This window comes from Phyllopteryx taeniolatus, chromosome 7 (assembly GCF_024500385.1).
Source record: "Phyllopteryx taeniolatus isolate TA_2022b chromosome 7, UOR_Ptae_1.2, whole genome shotgun sequence".
In the NCBI taxonomy this organism is placed as follows: Eukaryota; Metazoa; Chordata; class Actinopteri; order Syngnathiformes; family Syngnathidae; genus Phyllopteryx; species Phyllopteryx taeniolatus.
Genome location: NC_084508.1, coordinates 11168102 through 11194704, shown reverse-complemented (window position 1 = coordinate 11194704; position 26603 = coordinate 11168102). Strand labels below are relative to the sequence as shown.

Below are 26603 nucleotides of genomic sequence, written 5' to 3'. Positions count from 1 at the left end.
TTCACCATTTACATGCAAAAAAAAAAAACGACATCATCGCGTGAAAGCAAGTACTGCTGACGTGAGTCTCTAGCGTGAGACTACAATAATCTAAAAACAGATGACAAAAGGAAATATTTCAATGAGGTTGTCGCAAACAGCAAGAATCGATTGAGGCGAAATTTATGTTGATGTGGAAATTCTCTGTCCTCGGAGGTCTTTCTTAAATGTGAAGTTCAACTTTTATTTTCATATAATGGAAATGATGCTGTTTTCTTTTCTTTTCTCTGCTTCTTACGCTCTCAAGCGCCTTTGCGTAAAGTCTGTAAACTTTTTCTGTGGCTTGGTGCTTTAAATATTGCTGCCGTAAAGGATTATGGGGAACATCCTTTCGTAATCCCCGCATGTTTGTTACTTATTTTATGTTACTTTCGTGGCATAATTGAATAGTATTTTGTGTAAATATTGGCTTTTCGCCATCTTTCATGCTTCCACGCCGACTTCCAAAGAAAACAGTGATGACTAATTAGCCTCTGATGGAATAAGCACACTGTGTTGTGCAAGCATCTTATTAAGAAAGTGCACAAAAATGACGGGGGAGCGACAGATGATAGGGAAATTATGGAATGAAATGTTAGGCTTTGGAAGATGGCCAGCCGTAATGTGACTTGTACATGCTTTTAAAGTTAATGACACACATACTGTATTTTTTTTTAAATCATTCTGGCAAAGACATTTTATGGTGCAGCATCAAACTTAAGGCTATAGTTAGGGAAAACACTGTTTTTAGCACACAAAAACGCTAACTTTTACTAGAGTAAAACGGCGATAATCACGGGCGATAGCAAGTAATTCACGCTCGCTCAAAATGTTTACAATTGCCTATACAATTAGTATAACCGTAACTATACCACAACTATGATCATCATTCAGCTTAATATAATTTCAAACTCATCTTACAACATTATCCTTATAACAATGGCATAAAGATGATTCGATTTAGGAAAAAAATGGATCAGAAGTTTGTGTGTAGATGCACACTCAGCAAAGACTCTTCATAACAATCCAGGCTAAAGTCTTCTCCTCCCCGCCATACAATGCTCATCTCTCATTCGAGATCTATGACTTCAACACTTATTGACACAAATTACTCCTTTCCTATTTTCAGCGCTTTGGCGGCATCTTGTGGTCGAACTCGACTGGACTGTCGCACGGCGTCCGACGGTCGGCAAATCGTTTTATTGAGTGGCTGACGGTCGGCTACTGGTTTTGCCGTAAACGGCCGCGCGACATTGCAGATGTAACAGCCAATCAAAGATGCACATGAGCTTTCCCCATATAAAAAAAAACATGTTTCCTGGTTTTAAACTTAAGCAAGACCCAGCCATACGAATACAGAATATACAGTATACATATGTGTTTTACAACAATACTATATTTACAATTTCTTATGTACCTGTGGATGATAGAGTGAAGCATGCAATCTCTTGTCGCCAAAATGCACGAGAACGATATACGAAGCATAATGGGTACACTCAATGAATGAATGGGATGAGGCAGCCTCTCAAATTATCCTCACGCTCTCTTTTATTCTCACTGGTTCAATAAAAGTAATACAGTACAATATCCAGTATGTGGAGCCTCAAAACCCAATACAAGTTCATAGATTTCCATTGCAGCGCATCGGTAGATATGCAATGGTCAATCGCTCAATGTGCGGGTATGGGTCACCAACAGTCATTTTTCCGTGACGGTCCATTTCAGTCAGGTCTGGCCGCGTCACACAGTGAGCGGCGGGCCTTAGAGTGTATGACAAAGAACACAGAGGGGGAAAAAAGTGAGTTTGTGTATCAGTGAGTAGCAAACTGCAAATAAGCTGTGGAACTGATTGTGTCCCACTTTTTCCAATGTAAAAGTGTCAATTCTGATCGGAGCTGCAGTATGTTGGAATGAGTGAGGGCTTAGTCACCAATGCCTCTCTCCACACCAACTCTTCATTACTGGCAATCATGTAGTTTGCGACTTACAGTACAAATGGCACCAGTGCAGGGATAAAGGCAGCAAAGTGATGACAGAAAGAGGCATTATGGATGTCCACAGCGGGCGTTAATGCACTTAATGCACTGCGAGAGGCAAAAATGGACTTTGATGGATGACTCTGATGAAACAGAACAGAAGTCTTCTGTTACTTTCAATACCATTGCAGCATAATTCTCCTCTTTCCCTCCCGAAAATGAGCTCAGTCCATTCTTTTTTTTTTTTTTTCCTCCAAGTCAAGCCAGCCAACAAGGGAAGCGGTTCTGTCAGCAATGGCAGCCTAGCTGGATGACACACACACACACACACACATGCACACACACACTCATGCACGCACGCACGCACACACAACAAACACCACCCACCCCCTGCCGTAGTGATCTGTCTGATGCTTCGCTCAGTCTGCCACACGGACAACCCGAATACCCCACAAAAAACGTGGCACGTCCTATCCAGTCTGGGCTTTATCACACAGACAAACTGTTTACACAAGCGGATGCCAGCATTGGGAGGCTGGACGAGTCAGGATTGGTTCGAATTTGTAATGACCCAGTGTGCATCCCTCACTATCACCATCAGCCGTGGGCAGCTGTGGCCCAATGGTTAAGATGGCCTGCCACCGTGGGGGACCTTGGTTCAAGACCCCGGCTGGACCATCCGCCAACATCCCCTGGACTCACAGCTGTGGTGTCCTCGAGCAAGACACTGATACCGCGAAATGCTCCCTGGGTGCATCAGCTGCCCCCAGCTCCAGTGTGTTCCACTAACATGTGTATGTGTATGTGTTCACTGTGATGGGTAAAATGCAGAGAACAAATTACGTGTGCATGCATGCATGTTCATGACAATAAAAGGTGATTCTTCTTCATCATATTTTCTGTATGGCAAGGCTTCTCAAACTTTTTGGGTCCAGCCAGGAGAGAAGTTTGTCCAAATACTCTCCTCATAATCCGAACGCCAATTAAATATAACTACCACATGCACATACAGTACCTCAAATGCCATAACAATCCATCCATTTTCTGTGGCCGCTTCTCCTCACTAGGGTCGCGGGCGTGCTGCAGCCTATCCCAGCTATCATCAGGCAGGATGCGGGGTACACCCTGAACCGGTTGCCAGCCAATCGCAGGGCACATACAAACAAACAACCATTCGCACTCACATTCACACCTACGGGCAATTTAGAGATGTCAATTAACCTAGCATGCATGTTTTTGGGATGTGGGAGGAAACCGGAGTGCCCGGAGAAAAACCCACGCAGGCACAGGGAGAACATGCAAACTCCACACAGGCGGTGCCGGGGATTGAACCCCACTATCACTACTATTTTTTTATGTGCCCTGCGATTGGCTGGCAACCAGTTCAGGGTGTACCCCGCCTCCTGCCCGATGATAGCTGGGATAGGCTCCAGCACGCCCGCGACCCTAGTGAGGAGAAGCGGCTCAGAAAATGGATGGATGGATGGATATATATATATATATTAAAGTCAAAGTTGTTTACTTTAAGTAAAGTTTATCATTGACCCAACACTGCGTCTGTCTGCAATAAACGTCCGTGTGAAACTGTGGTTCCGGCGGCACACATAATGGTTCTGTTCAATGTTTTTAGATTTATTTATTTATTTATTTTGGGGTACCTGCAGAGCTTGGAGGCAGAAATTTTGCATCAACCTATTTTTGAAGTTGACTTAGCCGAGTTATACGTTTGTTTTTTTCCCCCAGCCCTATTTATATGTGAGCCAAGGCAGGTGAGCGATTACAAATATGGCAATATAGTGCATCTTCTTCTTCCCTTATCGCAGCCATAAATCTCCTCTTTGGTCTTCCTCTTTGCCTTGTACCTGGTGGCTCCATTTCCATCATCCTCAACCGATATATCCACTGTCCCTCCTCTGCACATGTCCAAACCATCTCAATCCATCCATCCATCCATCCATCCATTTTCTGAGCCGCTTCTCCTCACCAGGGTCGCGGGCGCGCTGGAGCCTATCCCAGCTATCATCGGGCAGGAGGCGGGGTACACCCTGCACTGGTTGCCAACCAATCGCAACATCTCAGTCCTGTCTCTCTAATTTATTCTCCAAAGTTTCCCGTCTCTGTTGTCCTCTTATAAACTAATTTGCGATCCTGCTCGTTCTCATCACTCCCAAAGAAAATCTCAGCATGCACCCTTGCACATATTCTTGCACCCTCTCCACCCTTTCTTCTGTAGTCTCTCATTCATTTCTCTTCCACTCACACACTATTGCTCTAAAGAGTTGATCCAAATCTCCTGCACCTTCTCCACTTCTACTCATTGTAACCTCAAAATTCCAACTGCCTTCCGTTCATTTACAAACATGTACTGTGTCTTGCTGTGACTGACCTTCATTCCTCATCCTCTCCAGTGCGTCCCTCCACCTCTCTAGGTTTTCTTCCACCTGCTCCCTGCTCTCACCGCTGATTACAACGTCGTGTGCAAACATCATAGTCCACCGGAGACTCCTGTCTGACCTCATCTGTCAATATGTCCATCAGCTTAGAAAACAAGAAGGGGCTCAGAGCCCATCTTTGATGTGGTCTCACCTCCACCTTGAAGTCTTCTGTCACTCCACCAGCACACCTCACCACTGTCTTCATTTTCTCATACAGTATGGGTCCGGACTCGTCTAACATGCTTCTCTGCCACTCCAGATTTCCTCATACAATACTACAGCTCTTCCCTTGGCACGCTGTTATACGCTTTTATGACATCTACAAAGACATAATGCACCACAATCTGATTTTCCCCGTACTTCTCCAGCAGAATTCTCAGTGCAAATACAGCATCTGTGGTACTATTTCTATGCATGAAATCATACTGTTGCTCACAAATGTCCCACGTCTCAACCTGGCCTACACTATGCTTTCCCAAGTTTTAAGGTGGCACTACGCAGGCCCAAAAAATGGCATGTCAATTTGACACACGACAGAAAAGAATAATGTTAACAAGCCTGCAAAATTTGAATGAATAAAACAAATCGCTAAGTATATAAAATCAGGTTTCAAAACTTGAATAATACCGGCCACCTCTCAGCCGCTGTGGGCGTGTCGAATGGATGCGCCAAAAGGAATCAAACATACTAAAGGGGTGATAGCTTATATGATGTAAAATCACGTTAGGAGGCTCAACTTCAAAACTGAATGGTTGTTGTGGACTATAATCATAAAAATAAACACACAAGTCAACTTACGCGCGTTGTTGGTGACATAATGTCACAGCCGTAAACGGCACCTCACTAGTATCAAGTTACCCGTGAAGCCGTGTTGTCTCTGGTGAAAGTTTTAAAAAACTATCCATCGTAAAATACGCACTGCAAAGTCGATAGGTGGTGTTGATGTTCAGCTCGCCATCTGCGTGTTTTCAAAAAAAATAATCCATCGCATTTTTATTTCCTCATTTTTTTTGCAAGCTTAAAAAAACGGCACCGAACTGTTCTGTAAATTGAGGCATCCAGCGAAGATGCATTTTCGGGGTGCAGCCATCGTTAGTTTGCTAACTGCAAGCTGGAGTGGTAAATGGCGCTCGTTATGGAAGCTAAGCACAGCAAACACTCAACTGAGCAGCCAAACGCAATGACGTCACTTTGTACTAATATAGTGGGGGAGGGAACTCGCGCTAGAAATATACGCCCCCAGCATGTGTTTTAGCCCCGCCCACAAAATCAGGAAACACCAAACGGTGAAAAGGATGCTTAAACTATATCTCAACAATATACTATATTGTTTAGTCTTTGCATAAGTTTTCACTACTTACCTTCAAACATATTTAATGTATTTAGAAACAAAACATGGATATCTGCTTAGAGCCCTTTAAGTTCTACTAATAAGTGGGCTTCGTCCCAGGAAGAAAAAACAATTCCACCAAGGGAGGTAGTAGAGGAGTTCGATATTCGTTGCTCAAAGGGTTATAACACCGCGACTACTACGCTCTTCGCTAGCCCGTCTACGGTGTTTTGCACAGTATTAAGCTAGCTGAAGGCAAAGCTGTTTGGTTGTAAATACACAATTTGTATTTCACTTTGTTTTATGTTTAGTTTGACAGTTACCATCAACTGGGATAAACAGCTTGTAGCCTCTTTTTTGAATCATTGTTCGCTATCTGACAAACTTCTGCTTGTTGTGAAGTGAGTTGAGTTGGGTTCACTGCCCATACAGTGCTCATATCTCACATGTTTGCTCGCAAGTCAAAGATAAAAAATTAAATAAAAAAAATCATATATTATTTCAAAAATTGTAAATCAGGTGCCTCGTATCTCAAGGCGGTACTGGATTGTATTTGAGAATTTTGTATCTTGCCTGAGGACATGTGACATGACTCATTTGCTTCTTTTGCCCTGAGAGAGAGAGCGAGATACATCTCCTTTATGCCTCTGCTTTGGTGAAATAAGTCACGCAAATTAGCTTCTGATGGGCAATTGGAGCAAATTGGTTGGCTAATGTCAAAAGGTGCTCAAGAAAAGGATGTTGTGTTCAGGACAATATGGTGTTCTTTGGGCCATGACATGTCTTACAGACACAGTTATTCCATAACTCAATGCATTGCCCCGTGTGCATTGGTCATGTTTCGTGGCCTTCGAATCATCTATGGTATACACACACTTTCTGTCAACACACAGAGTGGTTTATTTAAATAATGGACTGCGCCGAACAGCCGTGGCATCCATATGGTCGCCTCCAGCTTTTCCCGCTCTAATGATGTAATTGGAGAATAAATGTCAAGACTCGCAAGGGAGGGAAGAGTCTCATGGAGCTTTGTGCTTTGGGGAGGTTTTTTCCTCAGCTTGCCCCAACATAATCAATAAACCTGGGGTAAATGTAACAAAGCAGGAAGGGAAGCTACTGATTTTATGCTTTGTAAATGAGGGGAATTATTCATAATCCATGCAATTATGCTACAGTCCAGACAACTGGAAAGCTGGAAATTTCCACCCTCCAACTCGGAGGAAGTGGATTTGAATGCCAGAACACTTACTAGGGGCATATCCATTCACAGAGATGACGACATCTCACGTCATGTATTAACGGCCCATTGTATCGCCACGTACCACAACCATCCTCTATGCATTTTATAAATTGAAATTATACTATGTCAATTCATCTCTCTTCATGTGGTAAAGACAAAATTGATCAAGACTACAAAAAAAGATGAGTTTTCATCTCAGCATATCTACTATCGACTTTAAAGAGGACGTACAGTGGTCCCCTGAGATACACGTGCCTTTTCGACATACAGTACAAGCTGTCGCTTGGCTGGGTTTTTGTCTTGAGTTACGAGGAAAAGCTTTGAGATACGCGTGCGCTTCAGCACCCCGCATCACTAGATGGCGGCATCAAACTTCACTACACCTGGCCACCATCAAGTAACATTTGTTTCCTTGCAGTGGAAGGACAATATCAGTTGGTGATATTTCCACCGCCAATAGATCATTTTTTAGTGCTCTATAAATAAAGTTGATAATGATTTTTTTTTTTTTTTTTTTTTTTTTGGCCACGGCTTGTATGTCAAAAACTCAAGATGTCATATTTTTGTTTAGAGCGGTTCTGTTTCTTTGGTGGAGTATTTACAAGTCAACCTCATCACAAAAAAATATCGGCGAATGTCTGGAGACGTGAGTCGGAATAATTGAACAATGTAATGTCCTGAGGAAATCGCTTTAAATATTGAAATGCCGTAAAACACCTATACACATACTCTGTAGTCACTTTCATGAGTGTAGATGCTTTTATCCTAAATGGGATCGAGCACCACTCATTAAATAACATGTTAAAAGCATTTTCAGGTTAAAAGAGGCTATGACAACAAAAGGGGCCGTCCTTCGACTTGCTAAACTTTATACTGAATGCTCAGAAGATATTCGTCTCTGTTGTTCTGGCACTTCTAGGTGAGATTGTAAAGTTTAAAGCTCATATAAAACCGTTTGGCCTGTTTTCACTAAATGTCTAATACTCAGAGGAACCTCTTGCCACGCTCCTTAAGTCAAACACGGTTAACTCAAACAGCATTATTCCAAATAAACCATATTTTCAACAATACGTCTGGCTCTCTTGCCCGCTCAAGACATTTCTTCCAGTGTGCAGGTGCTCGCCTCCAAACTCAATTACTGCAGAAGTTGCACGGGAGTGTTTGCCGCCCGAGTAATACATCAATGTCGCGTGGCGGCCATATCTACTGGTGGAATATGATTTTCTCATGTTCTCTTCAAATAAGTTCCCAAACAGGTAAAATGAAAACAAACTGCTATTTCTGCCAGCCACGGTCCATTTAACAGGTGCTGAATGGGAACACTGATTGGAAAAAAAAAAAAAAAAAAGAAAAGAGAGAAAGATAATGTGATACAATGCTCATCTGGGGAAGCTAGAAGAAGAAAAGTGCTTTTTCTGTAATTTGCCAAACTTCCATCCATTTCCTATACCACTTATCCTGTTCATGGTTACGAGAAGCTGAAGCCTATCCAAGCTGGCTGGACTGGTTGCCAATCAATCACAGGGCACATTGAGCCAGACAACTACAGTATTTACACTGTCACTGAGTGAGAATGGAAGTATGCCAAACAGTAAAGCTGAAATCCTAAAACTTAATATTCCAGAGTAGTGAGTATTTAAATTCTTCCCATGTTCTTGTGAGCTCTTGAGAATAATTAGAATTGTGTAGTAAAAGTTGCCGCATATGACAAAACTAAACGTCCCTGTGGCTAATTTGTATTTTTCTCTTGTTTGTTGCTTGTTGTTGCATGGCAGCAATGATACACTCAGCCTGGCCTTCTTATTCTCAAGTTCCAAATTTTGGAGTGTGACATCCATCAATCATCGGCAATCCGTCTCAGTTCATATAAGGCGTGCGCAGATGCATACCGAGTTCCCTCACGGAACATACTGTATTAAAGTCAGGAAGCAAGTGTCTCTGCCTTGTGCTCAAGCCACACATTTGCTCTGTGAACAAATGCAGTGAAGTTCAGCCACTGGCGAGCAGATGTCATACGATTTTGTTATATGTGAACAGAACCGTGATCTGAAAACCATGTTATCTACAGTACCTAACGGTGATTTCCGATGTTTTTTATAAAACTCATTTACTCTGATCAGCAGTTCAGTTCAGGAACAGTGGTTTTACCACTAAATATGAGTTCAATCATTATTCTGAACACAACTGTAGAATAGGTGTTTTATGTTCTTTAGTTAGCTAAAAGTTGTTAGGCCAAAAACCTTTCCCATCAGGATACCGGACCTATGTTATCAACTGTCCTCACATTCCAATTCCTTCTGCGGGGCTTTCCACTGAGAGTATTTGTGAGAGGCATCCGTAACGGTTTCCCTCCGCCACGTTGACCAAAAGCAGCAGTACATGACCTATGAAGTAGCGAGGTGACTAGAAGTACTTCCTCCATTATTTCAACGCAAACAATCGGAGGTCAAGCCATCCCTGAGATCAAATAAACGACAGTCTCTTGGAACAGTCGCGTCAGCGTTTTTTCCACTCCTAATGGTGAGACCAACGCTACTGTGTGAGTCTTCAGTCACTCCCGATGGGAGCTAGTTGTTCTAAGAAACATTGCTGAGGTTAACTACCCGCTGCTGTGGAGCCAATTAAGAATTTCACCTCAATGAGCCACACAAGAATGGTTTTTCTTTTACTTTGGCTCTGTGTCAATTACATTTGTCTATAAAAAGCAAGGATTGTTTTTTTCTTCCTTAATTAGTACTCCATTTTGGGGGGTTTTCAACCCTTTCACAACACAGTTGGAGAATGTGTCATATTTCATATTTCAGAAGTACAGAGAGAGCGCAATGTGCTTCATTTCGTTCAAGGGACCTAGTGTTCAATTTTTTAAAATTCCTCTTTGAGCCATATTCAATTTATGAAAAAAAAAAATCCATGAAATGTTTATTATTGTATATTATGAGGATCTGTGGGTGTTGAAAAGTCGGATGTTCAAGGCATTGTCAGCAGGCACGACGTCAAGGTGAGGCAGCCGAGACTTGTCCCGCCACAACTCTCGTCAGAGTAACATCGCATGCCCTGCAGCTCTCTCACGCTTTTTTTTCTTATGGAGAGCAGCTTGGAAGCACCTACGTCTGGTCAAAAGTTTTCAACATGTTGATAAATCACTACATTGGCAACGTATGTAGCTCTGGCGTTCAGTGCGATTCACTGAGTGATTGCCTTCCATCAGGCTCATTTATGGCGATACAGAAAACAACGTGATGACTGATTCTGCTCATTTTGTCTGTTTCTTAGCAGTAGTTAAACTTGCTATCTGCTTTTTTGGGCAACAGTTGCAAGAAAGCTTGAAAAAGTCGCTGGTTTGGCAACAGTGACTGTGATTTTGTAAAATAGCTCCTCTCTGTCCGCAGCCATGTTGGTGGTGGAAGCAGTGCATGTCAAGCGCATTAGCAGTTCGAACTACAGAAGAAGCCAAAAGAATTGACTGAAAAAAATCCTGAACAATGAACTCAAATTAGTTGGTTAAAACGATTCTCATAGCTCTGCCACAAACTCAAACCCTGATTTAGCTGGCCTTTCTAACACAATAAAAAACTCCACATTGCTTCTGTCTTACATCAAGTCCAAGTAGCTAATTTTGAGCGTTACCAACCAGGTACCTTACTACCTCTTGAACGGAATAAATGAGACAAGGGGTGATGCCTACAGACACGTTTTCCTCCCAGAAAAGGGAGTTCTTCTCGCTGTGCTGTAAGACTAATGGACTTCTGGCAAACCTTACAGCACGGCGGCTGCCGGGTAGTGTAAATGTATGGTAATGACAGCAAGCGGGACCACTCTAATGAGCCTATATCCCCAACCTGTGCCACCTTTCACTGATTAATTGGCTCCCAGAAAAAAGGTACCTGACAGCCCACAGTCTATTCATAGTGATAGACTTCTTTTAAACTGAAGAACCTCCAGCCTTGGAGAGATTTGTTTTGTCTTCACTTAAAATCCACTCATGAAAGCTAGATAAAAAAACAAGGTTTCCATTTTTGAACATACTCACAGCAGGGATTTTTCAAGAGCTGTATGTGCTATATTCCACACTCCCCAAAGCTACAAATGTAGCATTCATGTACTTAAATGAGGCGGGAAGGATAAAAAGCGTCGGTGCATAAACAACATATTCTTTGACTCATTTTAATGTGGCCGGCAAACACCTCACGCCAGGCTATTATCGCGGGAAAAAAAATCTGCTAAATGGAGTGAAACACATTGTGAAGAGAGGTCTCGTGTGCATACGCGATTAAAACAATGTTGATTTGACACAAAGTGCCAGGAGGTTGTCTGGAGTTAACAAGGCGGCAGAGCATACACACTCACACACATCCCCCACTGTACTGGACTACAAAGAACAGTAGAGGTCCCACGAGACGTGGATTTGTCTCTGCCAACTTTGTCTGTCTGTTTGCCTTTCACCTTTCCCTCTTCTTACCCAAACTAATTCCCTTGTGACGTACTCCTGTTTTTCTTTTATTTTTTGGCCTGTCAGCTTTCCCTAGGCTTTTTTCTTGTCTTCTTATCTTGTCTGTCTCCTTATGTTGGATTCATTTGTCATTCATTACAGGACTCGGTTAGGTCCATAAGATGATAGCAAGGACAATTTAAATGCTTCTTTTTCTTTGGTGTGCGGAAATAGTGGAAACCATCCATTTTAGGGCACTAGTGGATAATGTTTGGTTAGGAAACACTTTTCATTTGAAAATGTTTTATTAGAAATCATCAGTTCCAGGGTTATTGTTACCATTCTAAAACATTTAAGGCAAATTTTGACAGTAAAATTATTAAATTCCGATTGGTCATACAGATTTAGTATAGTACAGTATAGTATAGTATAGTATAATATAGTATAGTATAGTATAGTATAGTGTAGTTTGTTCTGTGAAACCTCAGGTTACAAATTTCATTTGTTCCGTGGCACCGTTCTCAAAACAAAACGTTCGCAAACTGAGGTAATGCATTGTGGGAGGTGGTGGCAAAGAACAAAGATACCTGAAGCATAGAGCCAATGATGTTTATGCGGCGTGAAAAAAAATAATAATAATTCTGAGCCATCCATGGCCATTCTCGGACTGTTTGTAAACCAAAAATAGTGTGTAAGGGGTAATTATTCTCTTTAAAAAAATTGTTCATCAACCAAATTGTTTGTAAACTGGGTCGTTCGTAAACCATAGTATAGTATAGTATAGTACAGTATCGGAAAGTTTAGTATGGTAAGGAATAGTATGGTATAGGAAACATTAGTATGGTAAGGTATTGTACGGTGCCGTATAGTATAGTTTGGTATAATATAGTACAGTATGGTATGGTGTAGTATAGTTTCATGTGGTATAGTAAAATTTGGTATTGTGTGGTTTAGTAGGGTAAGTTACCATGGCAACGTATAGTTTGGTATAAAATAGTATGGTGTGGTCTAGTATGGTATGGCGTAGTTTAATATGGTATAGTATAGTTTAGTATGGTATCAGTTGGTTTAGTATGGTAAGTTATATTATGGTATTCAAACTCGGATAGCATTGAAAGGTGAGGTATGGTATGGTATACAGTAGTATAATAATGTATAGTATGTCATGGTATTGAATGGTAAGGTAGAGTATGGAACAGTGTTGTAAGGTATACAGTAGTTTAGTATGGTATTGTTTGGTATAGTATCGTATACCATGTAGAATATGGTAGAGTATGATATAGTAGTCATTTGGTATGCTACGTTAAGGAATGACGGGATATAACATGGTATGGTTTAGTATAGTTTTGCATAGTATGGCATAATATGGTATATTATAGTACAGTATAGTCATTTCTGTCCATCATTTGGTTGATCAAGATGCAGTTCTCATATGATATCATTTGTGCTGTCTGCTCTTGGGCTAACTCAATCCCAGAGAACACAATGGCACCCCAGGCCGATTTCCGAAAGGCAAATTGTAATTCCAAGCGGCGCGGCACCTGTCTGCTGGAGTTCATCTCCTGTGCAGTGGTCTCAAGAGGAGGGGGAAAGGGAGATGGTCTACACCATCAGACCACGTGACGGTGTTGGGCCGCACAATTGAAAGTGAAATGCAATTGAAATGGAAAATCCAGTCTGAGTGACAGCCACTCAATAACCAGATTGTGGGGGAGGAGAGCGGTATTGGATCAATCCACACAGCAGCCTTTGTCACACAGAGATCCTACAAAATGAGCGGATCTGAGCTTAGCAGAAAACCCGAACTTGATCCACTATTACCTTTAACGCAGAACCCAGCAACGACTGGATAAGGTGTCCTTTAACGTGCCCTGTGATCGTCTTAATTAGACAATGTCAGCGTTGGTGTCTGGTGTGACATATAAAACCACGTCGGACAGTTATAATTGCTTTCAACACAACAGAATTAAGTATTCATTTGACACTGCCTGTAAAAGATGGTATTCACTTCTCTTTGCATGTTACTGTGCTGTTTAATGGCACAAAAAGCTGAACATTAAATATCCTAAAGTTCCATTTTACAATGAAGACCTACTTTTGCCTTTCACACTGAATACAGGGAAGGTGGCTTTTTCGCCAGCGTCTGACATGACGTATAATACATCATCTTTCCCTATTGAAATGAAGGGAAATACCACTATTCCGTTCCCGCTTCCCCCCAAAAAACAACAAACAGTTTTGTGACGTGTTTTTTTATCAGGAAATTAGCACTCTATAATATTGTACTTATATACAATATTGTGTAATACTGTGATGCAGACTAACGAAGAAGACTTCCACTCAACTACTGTGACTTAGTAATCTGCGGCAATATTTGTCATTTTTCACAGAAGATAAAGAATATATGCCTGTGAGTATTGTCATATTGTCACATTAACGCCATAACATAAGTCCAAATTTTGCCTTCTACACAGGACCAGGGAAGATGGCATTTTGGCCAGCGTTTGCTGTGATGTGGTCCCATCTTTCTGTATTGGTGCTGTTTACCCGGAACAGCGACAAGAAAAAAAAAAAGGCGAAAAGATTCAAGAACTTCACTTAGAGGGCTCAGCTGCTTCTCCAGATGCATCCTCCACCTCCCTTATTTCTCCTGGTAGCTGCGCTATCAGGTGCGGCTCCCACCCTTCAAGCAGCGGTCCAATTACAAAGCTGTCGACACAGATTAAAGAGGCAGCCCATCTGACGAGAGCTCAACACAACAGTGTGCAGTACATCTCGCCCCATCAAGAACGCCTGTACAGAAAACAACTAACCTGACACACAAGTACCTCCGCACATCTGTCAGCACTACTTGACCCTGTCAGCCCCCGGGCACATTGTCTGTCGGCGCAAGGGGCAAGCCAACATGAGAGCCAACGGCAGGGGGAAAAAAAGCACTTTTCTCTTTTTAATTGCAGCAGAGTCAAAGCATGTAGTCGGCGCCTGTCAGATTACACGGGGTGAAAATGAATCACGCAATCCGCTAAGAATACATTGATGTTACTGAACCCGTTCAAAGCAGAGCTGATGATGAAAGTTGTCTGGACTGTGGTTGCATAGCATCGCTGTATCTTCAAATTTTGTGAGCTTTGAAATTGAAAGACAAATTACTTTGGGTGTTTTTCGCACCAAAAAATAAAAACTCACAAAATTGGTGTTATTACGAAGGAGTGCTAGAAACACATGGAAGAGAAAATAATTGTAGAATTACGATATAACTTGCGAGAAAAAGCCAAAGAGAAAAAAATTGTTACGAGAAAGAAAGTTGTATATTCTATCCAAAAAAGGCTGTAAAATTTTTTTTTTTAAACGAATCCTTTTCAAAAACATTCTCAATTCATGGAAAAAAATGGAAAAGGGTGGTATTTTTTCAAGGAAAGGTCAGAATTTTAACAATGATCGTACATTTTTTTTTTTAAATCACAATAACAACTACAGTACACAATTGTTTGTCATAATATTTCAAATGTAGCCCCGTAAATGTCTGAGCTTTTAACTTTATTCTCATAAATGTTTTTTTATCTGAATATTATGATTTAATTATCTTAAATGTGATCTATTCATCTATTCTCTGTACTGCTTATCCTCACTAATGTTGCGGGTGTGCTGGAGTTTATACCCACAGAGTAACGATGACAAATATGATGCTGTTAAACCTTTCACGAACCAAACATTATCAGAATATAATAACATCTTTTTGGTTCTGGCTTTCAATGAAAACGCACGAACACTCATATTTTGTAGCACTTAAAAGCACCTAGAAAAACACCACCACAGTGATGACACATTATAAATACACAGTATTACAAATAGAGTAGATGATAATGATGATGGAAATCTTCACTAAAAGCTTTTGTTTAAAAACTTAATTTGTTTGAAATATGACACCAGAAACCACTGGACTGATCTAAATGCAATTTCACGGTTGAATGTTTTGTTGCTGGTTACCGGGTTCATCGTTGACATTTTCATTTAATTTTCTGGAAAAGAATACGGGCATAGTAACAACATAACATAAGTGATGTTCTAATTTGCAAAAATAACTAACTGGCTTTGATTCTGACGAACTGGTGGCTTTCAGAGCTCTTATAATTGCCTGTTTATCCCCTTTTGGAAACATTTAAAGAGAAAAATCCAGTCCAAGTTGTTTTTACTTGTGTCTCCATCCCTACTAACTGGGAAACATCTGGCTCTTTAGCTCCTAAATGTTCACCAGTTAGTTGCTAATATCCTCAACACCTGCCTGCTGCAGCTGCTCATGGATAATGACAATGAATAATATAATAAAGTTGTTAATGCCATACTTTTGTACAACCCCAATTCCAACGAAGTTGGAACGTTGTGTAAAACATAATTAAAAACAGAATACAATGATTTGCAAATCATGGTCAACCTATATTTAATTGAATACACTACAAAGACAAGATATTGAATGTTCAAACTGATAAACTTGATTGTTTTTAGCAAATAATCATGAACTTAGAATTTTATGGCTGCAACACGTTCCAAAAAAGCTGGGACAGGTGGCAAAAAAGTTGAGGAATGCTCATCAAACACCTGTTTGGAACATCCCACAGGTGAACACGCTCATTGGGAACAGGTGGGTGCCATGATTGGGTAGAATAGGAGCTTAGTCATTCACAAGCAAAGATGGGGCGAGGTTCACCTCTTTCACCTCAGGCGGCACTGCATCAAAAACTGACATCAACTTGAAACTCTACAATGCAGAGCAAAAGCCATTTATCAACAAACCCCAGAAACGCCGTCGGCTTCTCTGGGCCCGAGCTCATCTAAGATGGACTGATGCAAAGTGGAAAAGTGTTCTGTGGTCCGACGAGTCCACGTTTCAAATTGTTTTTGGAAATTGTGGATGTTGTGTCCTCCGGGCCAAAAGAGGAAAAGAATCATCCAGACTGTTATGGAAAGAAAAGGTGATGTAACACAGTGGTAAACTTGACCCTGTGTTGCAGCCATAAAATTTTAAGTTAATGATTATTTCCTAAAAACAATCAAGTTTATCAGTTTTAACATTGAATATATTGTCTTTGTAGTGTATTCAATTAAATATAGGTTGAACATGATTTGCAAATCATTGTGTTCTGTTTTTATTTATGTTTAACACAACGTCCCAACTGAATTGGAATTGGGGTTGTAACAAAATACAAATTCTTGTTATTTGTGTCCGTGCGCAATTCTTCTTTACTTCATCCAGAAGAACACGATTTACAGGCTCCTAATTTATAAGACAAAAAGTTGGTAAGATTGTGTTGGTATGACATACCCCAGCAGTGCGTGGCTAGTTTCGACAACAACAGTCTGCATAATGATGAGTTGTACTTTTAACCACTTGTTTGTAATTTTCTTATGCTAGTCCATCTATATATCCGTGTCAGACTGGTCCGACACTATATCTGTCTATATATATCTATAGTAGATAGTTAATATCTACTCCGACTTGATTTTTGTCACATTAGCGTCAACTTAAAAAAAAAAAAAATCCTAGTGGGGACTCGACTTGACATGCTTGATTTGTGACGCAGTAAGGAACTTGCTTGAAACTTGAAGATAAAGACTTGAGACTTAGTCTACTTATAACTTGCATGTGCTGTGTGTGACTTACTCCCACCTCTGCTTCTAACCTTTAAAACAATAAATTAAAAAACTGAAGTTCATCCCAAATGCTTTTTGGGGACTGTAGGGCAACTTCTTCCCCACCACTCTCACATAAGCTTGCCTTGATGGACCTTGCTTTCAGTCATGCTGGAACAGAAAAAGGCCATCCCACAAAAAAAAAATAAAAATCCAAAACATCTCAGTACGATGAAGATTTTAAAAAAAAAACGTGTGAGTGTTAGTGGTTTAACGCCGCGGTGGCATGCCTCGCCACCTTTTACAAGGCGAGAAGAAAGTGAGCTCACAGACAGTGAATCACATCCCTCCCTCACGGTGAGTGAATAAATTACAAGTGATTGTGGCTTGTAATGAAGGCAGCTGAGCATATTGTGCAAGCGCACTGCTTTTTAATGATTTCATTAAAGAGCTTGCTCAAACTGGAGCGGAAAATTTCAACACGGAGTCGAGAGAGAGAGCGAGCGAGACAGAAAAAAAGAATCCCGTGTTAATTTCTGCAGTGGTTTGGCACATGTGCTTCATGTTTTTTTTTTTTCTCTCTGTCCATTTCCTGCTTTTCCCGCTCCACAATTGGCTCGTTTACAACCACCGGGATGCATGATGTCCCTCTAATTCTCCCACATACACTTTAGAGCAGATGCCTTCTGTGTCTTTAGGCCGCTGAGCTTGTGTTTAATCATAAAACAGATTGCCCTAAATCCACCTTAAATATGCGTAGTTTTGTTCCAAACAGCAATCCTGAAGTTAAACATCTTTTTTGGTCCATTATCCTGCTTTTTTAAACAACGCTGCTGAAATAAGTAATTGTCGTGTGTCTGTCTGTGGGCAAGCTCGAGTGCATGCTACTTATGGCAGCACTTGCTTGTTAAATTTAATTCTGCATGCAATTGAATGAATTTTCTGAATTCCTGAATTTCCTTTCTAGGGCTCATTCAGTAATGATCTTATTTTACCTTAATTAAGGAGGAGTTTGCAGTGTTAAAATTATTAGCAAGATCTGAATGTAGCCTCACTTCATTAAAAATCAATCACATGATACTGTACATATGAAGATATTTCATATTTAACTGATTTCCTACAGCGCAATAAGTGCCATTTTCTGTTTTTCTGGTAATGAGCCTACCTTGCCACATGGCCATCACTGGTACCCTTCTGTGATGGCATTTTAAAAGTAAATCACACAAACGCCTCAGAAAAAGTGAAACTCTACTCTGGCGAGATTTGCTGACATCTCATGAGACGTCACATGACGATGACACTCCAGGTTTTTCACCTTGTTTGACTTTTGCCCATCGTTTGTGCTCATTGTTCATGCTAGTCATTAGCCCTTATGCCATGGGCTATGCGCTATTTATGTTAGCATCTGTGTGGTTAAAAATATTTGTCAGCTGTGCATTTGATACCTGGGGCTTAAGTGGGGATTTAACAGACTTTATCCACCTCTTAATACCGTCACTCTCAAGTTGCAATTCTAGAACCACTATACAAAACGCAATATAACAGCACACATCTGTGCCTCCTGCATAATCTAGAGTAGTGCACAATAAATATCTCAAATTAAAAACATGAAACATTATAAACAAAATGTATCATACTCACCAGAGATGTGGATTTTTAAATGTATCAGTGTGCCCAGATCACTCCAGACATGTTTTGCTGGTCGAACTTGGCTCGCCTTGACCTACCAATCAGAGGACAGAAAAATGCTTACTTTCTTGCGGGTCATCTGAGGCAAATTTGAAATGTGATTTTAGTTAAAGAAACCCATTGCCAATATGTTTTAAAATATGTCGGCCAGCACTACCGATTCTGAAGGCGCTGGGCAGATTAGATTGCCCATATAGCAACACATATAGTCGAGGCTGAAATCTGATTGGACCAAAATAAAATCAAAATCAAACATGCACATACTGCAGGGGTGTCAAAGCTATAGCCTGGGAGCCATTTGATGCCCACTATCCATTTTTTAGCGGAAAGCAGCATATACTGTACATAAAAACATTTGCTCTGCAACACTTGTGGGTGTTGAAAAGGTGGGAGGTAGTTATGATATGCAAAGATTTGCAAAGAAACTATTTAGAACTCAAATGGTAACAAAACAAAGACAACTCAGTTTCAGAAGCAATAAGGTTTTAAATCCACTTTCTGCTCTGTCTCAAGGTCTGTTTTGTGAACATAACAGTTCATTATGATCCTCAAGTAAACACAGCTTTAAAGATTGTCAACTCATCACAGATTTTATGTTTCAGTTCTGAATATGGAGAGCTGGTCAAGGCAGGAGTGGATATATTCCTACGGAATACAGGGCTGCGGGCCACCCCAAAATCCCCCCCCCCCCCCCAAAAAAAATCCCAAAATTGCCTTACCACCTTTAATAGAAAACCGTGATGTAGCAGTTTCTCAAAACAACTATGTTATATAAATACTTCATGGACTGGTTTTAGCACGTTTAATAAAGTCTAAGAATGTCGAAGTAGTTCATGCATTCTTTTATTTTTATTTTTCTATATGCGGACCTTGGAGGAAAAGGTCTGGAAATCTCCAATGTACTGGAAGCAGTGCAGCCAAGAGAAACACTAATTCTAACTGTAATTCATTATGGAGGACTCCAAGTGCCAAAATGAAATAATTGCACAATGAAATAATAAGTTAAGTGTCATTCATTCTAATTTGAATTAAATACCTAACTGTGTTATTAAATATGTCATTAAGTTATTCAAATACCTATAAATTTTATTGAAAAAACAATCATTTCACAATTTAATTAATTACGTCATGGTCTACATTGCAGCGCTTCACGAATTTATGTGATCTGTTAAACTCATTACCCCTCAAAGTTGGTGGGCAGCTCCTAACATCCGATTGCTGACCCTGCACATAAAGTCAAGGCAAATGTTTTTATTTAATTAAAATTTTAATTAACTCATTACACATTTATGTAATTATTTAACCTTTTTATTTATATAAAGGGCGGCACGGTGGACGACTGGTTAGAGCGTCAACCTCACAGTTCTGAGGATCCGGGTTCAATCCCCGTCCCCGCCTGTGTGGAGTTTGCATGTTCTCCCCGTGCCGGCGTGGGTTTTCTCCGGGCACTCCGGTTTCCTCCCACATCCCAAAAACATGCATAAATTTGAGACTCTAAATTGCCCGTAGGTGTGACTGTGAGTGCAAATGGTTGTTTGTTTGTATGTGCCCTGCGATTGGCTGGCAACCAGTTCAGGGTGTACCCCGCCTCCTGCCCGATGACAGCTGGGATAGGCTCCAGCACGCCCGCGACCCTACTGAGGAGAAGCGGCTCAGAAAATGGATGGATTTATATAATGGTGGAATGTTAGAATCTGTTCAATGTAAAATAAAATACACATTTTAGTAATTATTTAAAGATGTTTTTATTTATTGGATTTAGGCACTTTTGGTCTTCCATAATTCATTTAATTGGACGGCTCATATTGTACTATGCTGTTTGATGAATACATTTGCTATCATCATGCATGATGTAGCTGTTTTGTTTGACTTTTGAGGCATATTTCACCAGTAGATTTTGATCAAACGCCATGCTACACCACTTTTGCCGCATTCCACAATGGAGATTCCACTGTAATCACATTGGCGTACACCCCCAAACTCCTTTGTTCACAAGGCAGCAGCATAAAGGTCATCTGGACAAGGCTAGAATTTAATTATGTGCAATAATCAGTCCACTAAATGTTGCGCTGCAAGGTCGCAACTTGACTGTATACACACTTGGATGCTTCTCACTTCTCTACCTAGCCAAGCATAGTGTAGTGTAATGTCATTTTCCTGGTACTCCAGTAGAGAAGGAGCGCTGAAGAGGAATTTGTGTGAGAACAAAACTCAAGGATTTTGCAAAACAAGTGAAGAAAATCCACTGGCGAGATCAGAAAAGCAAGATAAGGCTGATTGTGAGAAAAGAAACTGACCATGAGAGACAAATTCCTTCTCTTCCACACGCAATGCAAACAAAATAGTCACTGAATATCGTCATATATAAACAGAGCATCCATCCATTCATTTCCCACACCGCTTATCCTCACTAGGATCGCGGGAGTGCTGGAGCCTATCCCAGCTATCTTCGGGCGAGAGGCGGGGTACACCCTGAACTGGTCGCCACCCAATCGCAGGGCACATATAGACAAACAACCATTTGCAAGCACATTCACACCTCAGGGCAAGTTAGAGTCTTCAATTAACCCATCATGCATGTTTTTTTGGGGTGTGGGAAGAAACCAGAGTACCCGGAGAAAACCCATGCACGCATGGGGAGAACACGCGAACTCCACACAGGCGAAGCCGCATTTGAACCTGGGTCCTCAGAACTGTGAGGCAGATGTGCTAACCAGTCGCCCACCGTGCCCCCTTAAACAGAACAATAGCATTGATTTAACTGTCTGTTATCATTTCGATCTAAACAATCAATCGCGACAAAACAGAAACTATCAGTCTATCAACCTATCTATCAGATAATGGATATTTTCAGTGGCCAATGACAGAAAGCAGAGTAGTCCCATGGACCAATTGGATGCCTGCTAATCATGCATGCTATGGAAAGGCGCCCTTATTTGAGTACAGCATTTTGATATACTGTACTGTATAAAAGATCACTGCTTTGTTGTTTTACTGACCTTTTTCACAGCAGTCATTCTGACATTTTTTTGTCAGAACCATTTATACAGAAGAGCAACTTGGAAAAAGGCAGAAAATGAAGGCTTTTACAGGCAGTGGGAAGGGGCTCCTCGTTACTACTTCTGAAGATGGAAATTTACCGTATCAAAATTGTCCCCCTACTCAATGACTGGGCCATTTATGCAGAAAAGCCAAATAGTAAAAGGCGAGAAAATGTGTTTTTTAAAAGCAGGGGCTTCTGATATCAGCATTATGTAAGTGTCAAAGTTGCCCCTATACTGTATTCTGAATCCTATTCTGTATATAAAGAGAACTGGAAAACTGAACAGTGTGGAAAACTGGCCCAAAAAAATGTATCTCAAAGGCCGTGTAAAAGGGGATTTCCACCTTTGGAGGAAATATCAGATACTACTTCTTAATTCATTCACTGCTAGTCCTCCATGTTAACATGGATATTTGAATTCAACAGCTGTCAATGGAAGTGAATTTAAGATGTAAAATTGCCAGGTCCCCATTCCATGTCTGCGCCACTTATAGTAAACAGCGACATGGAAAAGATGGAAAAAACAATGCTATTACAGGCAGTGTAACTGGGACTTCTGCTACTACCTCTGAAGGTCGAAAACTGCCAGGTTGACTTCCACCCACCATTCCGTGTTGGTAGAGTTTATACACACCATAGTCAAAATCGTCTTCCGAGTCCATTACTTTGCCATTTACACAGAACATTCACAAAGTGAAAGTCGTGCAATTGTGTTTTTATAAGACTTGTAAAAGGGGCTTCTGATATCACTTTGCATACCTCAGAAGGTGGAAAAGTGTGTCATCAACTCATCGTCATCCCCTACTGTACATTAGTGCAAAGAAGTGACGTGGACAAAAAAGGCCCCCAAAAATCGAAAATATTACAGGCAGTGTAAAAGGGGTTTATAATACTCCCCTCCAAAGGCAGAAAATTACCAGGTAGACTTTGTCCTACCATTCACCACATGTTGGTGCAGTTTATATAGAATAGTATCAGAAAAAGGTTTTACAGGCTACATTATGGAGGTGACTCAAGAAATTGCATAAGCCTTTATTTCAAATCACTTAAGAAGAGGGGCATATACTGTAATGGGGGAAAAGTGAATCAAACCGCACGATAAGAGAAAGATCACAATTATCTGGGAATAGAGGCCACAGAGAGTTTCTATGTTGCTGCCGCTCAGAAATAATTACAGCTACTATTTTCACTTAAAATTTGACCAAAAAATAAAACACTCTCCAGCACCTGGATGACTCTTGCCGATATATTATACCTTGCTTATGTTATTCACACAATAATGGCACAGGGCTTTTTCTTAGCCGAAATGTTTGCCTGGCAACGTACTGGGGTCATAATTTTCCATTTTATGGGGGAAAAAAAAAAAAAAGAATAAGTGAGTTTATTGAAAGTACTGCACATGCAGGCTCATCTCGGAACCATTAATGGTTCTTGCCGTTAAACACACACGCAGACATTAGCCAGCAGAGTCAATGGAGTGCCTTAATGCAAGCTCATCACGAGGCAACATTCAATTAATAAGTGAGCCGGCAGCCTCGCACACACACTATCACACACACAGCACTAAAGACATTAGTGCGGCTCTAAATCAAACTGAATGCTCAACGACTTGACGTACTGTAAGAACCTGCAATACCTTGATGAGCCGCCATATTGATATCGGGGAAAACCAGGCTTTTCAGCGGCTCGCAGTTACACCCTCCAATTTGCAATTTACCATTCGCGATTCTTTTTCTGGAACTTAACTAACAACTTTTTTGCTGAAAAACACACCTATTCACGCCTATCTCCTTGTTTTGTGCTCCTTCTGTTATGCTCTGAGATGCTGCCATGTTAGCGAAGAAGGAGCTAGCCGGCCATACGTGCAACATATGTGCATACGTGTGCAACATATGTGCATAGGTGTACACACTTGAACAGCTGTGAGACACTCAACTCAACTTTGTTTATAGAGCACATACAAAAACAATCACAGCTATAACAAAGTGTTGTACATATAGTATGGTAGAACTTGCAGTAAATAGAGTAGAAAGCCTTGATTGTCATTGTATGGTGGAGATACAACCAAATTGGGGTTATGAAAACATAAAACACAACCAATAATAAACCGGAAACTGATATGCTGCCCAATCATGACACATGCTATTTTGTATATGCCGCGGGCTACAAAAAAATAAAAAATAAAAATGTACGGCAGGCTGCAAATAGCCCCCGGGCCAGAGTTTGGACACCCCTAGGCTAGCTGCTCAACGTAAGGTATCGTCAGTGCCGAACTTAAGTAGAATCATCTTTTATTGTCATGACTTACATGCATACAGTTGTGCCTTGACACACCAGTTTGTTTGTAACTTAAAACAGTCATATGTCAAATCATCTTGAAATGAATGGAAATGCCATTAATCTGTTTCAGCTCCTTATTGTGCTCTTTCTAGTGTGCGCATCTTGGCCACCAGGAGGCAGTATAATCCACACATAAAGAAACAAATAAAATGTTGACAACTGGATTAGCAAGCTTCAATAATAACAATAATAATCATAGTCGTAATAGTAATTGCGAGACTGCAATTTTAAATACGTCATAAAATATATTGGCATAGCATACTCACTTCATATTCTGCTTAGCGTGTATTTCGACGGAACCTGACACCCATCTAGCGGGAGCTAATTGTAACGACAAGCGTCGATTACTGTTGTAAAAATGAAAAGGCGCGACACCGAATCGCTTGACGGCAGGATGCACCACAACCAATATGGCCGCTTCCTTGGTATGCGGTAAAACACAATACAGGTATTTGACAGCAGAAACACACAGTTAATAATACTGTATATATTTTAATATTGAGACGTATTTGGAGAGTTTGAGAATGTGAACAGGGATATTGTGTACGCTGCAGGGTGAGTTCTGTCCTAAATAGAGATGTGAGGCAATTTGGGAAGAAGTTCATGTTTGACAGCAACGAGGAGACATGCTGGAACTCAGACCAGGCAAGTCATTATGTTTACAGTACCTACCATTCATGTCGGCCCTTTTGTGTTTATAGATCATTAGAGGCGTGTAGATTAATGTTTTTATTTTCACTAGGGTGACTGTCAGTGGTTGATTTTCGATTTCCCCCAGTCGGTTAGAGTGTCCGAGTTAAAAGTTCAGTTCCAGGGAGGCTTCTCGGCCAAAACATGCAGGATGGAAGGTACAAATTAATATTTACATGCTCGGATTTGAAGCTTTAATCACCATATTTTTGTATGCTGTAGGTACTGTGCAGTATATTTTTTAATTTCTTACATTGCTTTTTCTCTGCATCTTTTCCTTCCTCACCTCCTTTCTTCTGTCACCTTTTTTTAATTATTATTCTTGCACACTTACTTCCTTCCTTCCTTTGCTGAAACCTACTTTTCTGCCATCCTTCCTTTGTTCCCATCATACTTTCTGGACTATTTCCTTTGTTCCCACCTTCCCTAAGACCCACTTCTTAATTTGCACCCTTCCGTCCTTCGCTTAAACCGACTGCTGCCTTTGATATTCCCTCCTTCCTTCCTTACCTCCTCCTTTGCACCTTGTACCTGTTTCTTTCATTATTCTTTCCCTCCTATCTTTCTTTCTGCCTTCCTTCCTTCCTTCAAACCTGATTTTTGTTGTGGATCCTTACTTGCTTCCTTCCTACCTGTCCAACCCTGCTTTAGAATCAACTTTCTTCATTCTTGATGTAAATTATTTGCCATTATTTACAGAACCTGTACAATAAAAGTTCCTTTAAAAAAATGTATACAGTACCTACTTTTTGGACCATCCTGTATATAAGAGTTTCTCTTTTGTGTCCCTCTCACTGCAGGTTGTTCAGTAGATGAAGATTTCAAAGTGATCAGTCATTTTTACCCAGAAGACAACAACTCCCTTCAGATATCCTTCATCACTGCTGTCTACATCAAACTATATAGCTTGCATTATTATTTTTTATTTTTATTAGAGATGACTTTGGGGCTAGAGGCGGCATACACCCTGGACTGACTAGTCGCCAGTCCGTCGTACGGGTTTATAATAAGCGCTCAATAATATTGTTCTGAGTGTGTTTGTCATCGCCGCTTATGATTAACTGATGGGTTTTATGACTAAAAAGCCAGATTATCTTGCCTTAACTGTACACCCACTGCTTTCCCATACAGGAGGCGGCCGCCGTGGACAGAGTAAAAATAACGTTTGAGAACAGCGCCGACTTTTTCGGTAGAATTATTATTTATATTTTGGACGTCCTGGGGGAGAAAGCCACATGACCCAGAGGAAATATGCAGGACATCAGATCTGCTGGATGTATGTGCTACAATGTCGTAAACGGATAGGAATAATAGGAAATTGTTTTTTTTTGGGGGGGGGTATGGAGTATGAATGTGCACTGCAAACGTGCTGCTGATTCACTCTCAGAAGACCATGACATCAGTTAGGGTTTACAACAACAAAGTCCTGCCATGGAAGCAGGAGTCCAGAACATTCAAATGTGGGGCCTTCAATACCCTTTCAGCTAATTAAACCATAACAATTGGTTGATTTATATTTCTCCTAAAGCTGGAATTACACTTCAAATTTAATGCCTGTATCTAATTTTTTTGGATTGTCTATTTTGTTGTTTTTATTTCAAATCACGCATATCTCATGACACTCATTAAATAATGCCCAAATTGAACATAAACACAGATCTGAAGATATCCAATTCCATGCGGTGTTTTTTTTTTTTCCCTCTACGCTGCCATGACACATCCCAATTATGCTTTCTGTTATCAAAAAAATATTGTCACTTAAACTATGCCTGTGTAAATCCAGGC

General features: G+C 40.7%; 1 protein-coding gene and 1 long non-coding RNA gene across 3 annotated transcripts; one reads left to right on the top strand and one right to left on the bottom strand.

Moving 5' to 3' along the window:
• Window positions 1-1579: 1579 nt before the first annotated feature.
• On the bottom strand, window positions 1580-24542 carry LOC133481424 (uncharacterized). Its single transcript, XR_009789552.1, has 3 exons — window positions 24395-24542; window positions 18698-18779; window positions 1580-1778 (listed from the first exon to the last, which is right to left on the bottom strand). It is a non-coding gene; the product is annotated as an uncharacterized LOC133481424 (long non-coding RNA).
• On the top strand, window positions 24468-26491 carry nr2c2ap (nuclear receptor 2C2-associated protein). Of its 2 annotated transcripts, XM_061780761.1 has the most exons (5): window positions 24470-24576; window positions 24683-24773; window positions 24871-24976; window positions 25619-25686; window positions 25935-26491. In XM_061780761.1, exons 1-5 carry the CDS (start codon window positions 24539-24541, stop codon window positions 26055-26057), a joined length of 426 nt encoding a protein of 141 aa, XP_061636745.1. In that variant the 5' UTR covers window positions 24470-24538; the 3' UTR covers window positions 26058-26491. The 2 variants fall into 2 exon arrangements, with proteins under 2 accessions (XP_061636744.1, XP_061636745.1); XM_061780760.1 differs by having other exon boundaries at window positions 24468-24576; window positions 24907-24976; window positions 25619-26491.
• Window positions 26492-26603: the final 112 nt, after the last annotated feature.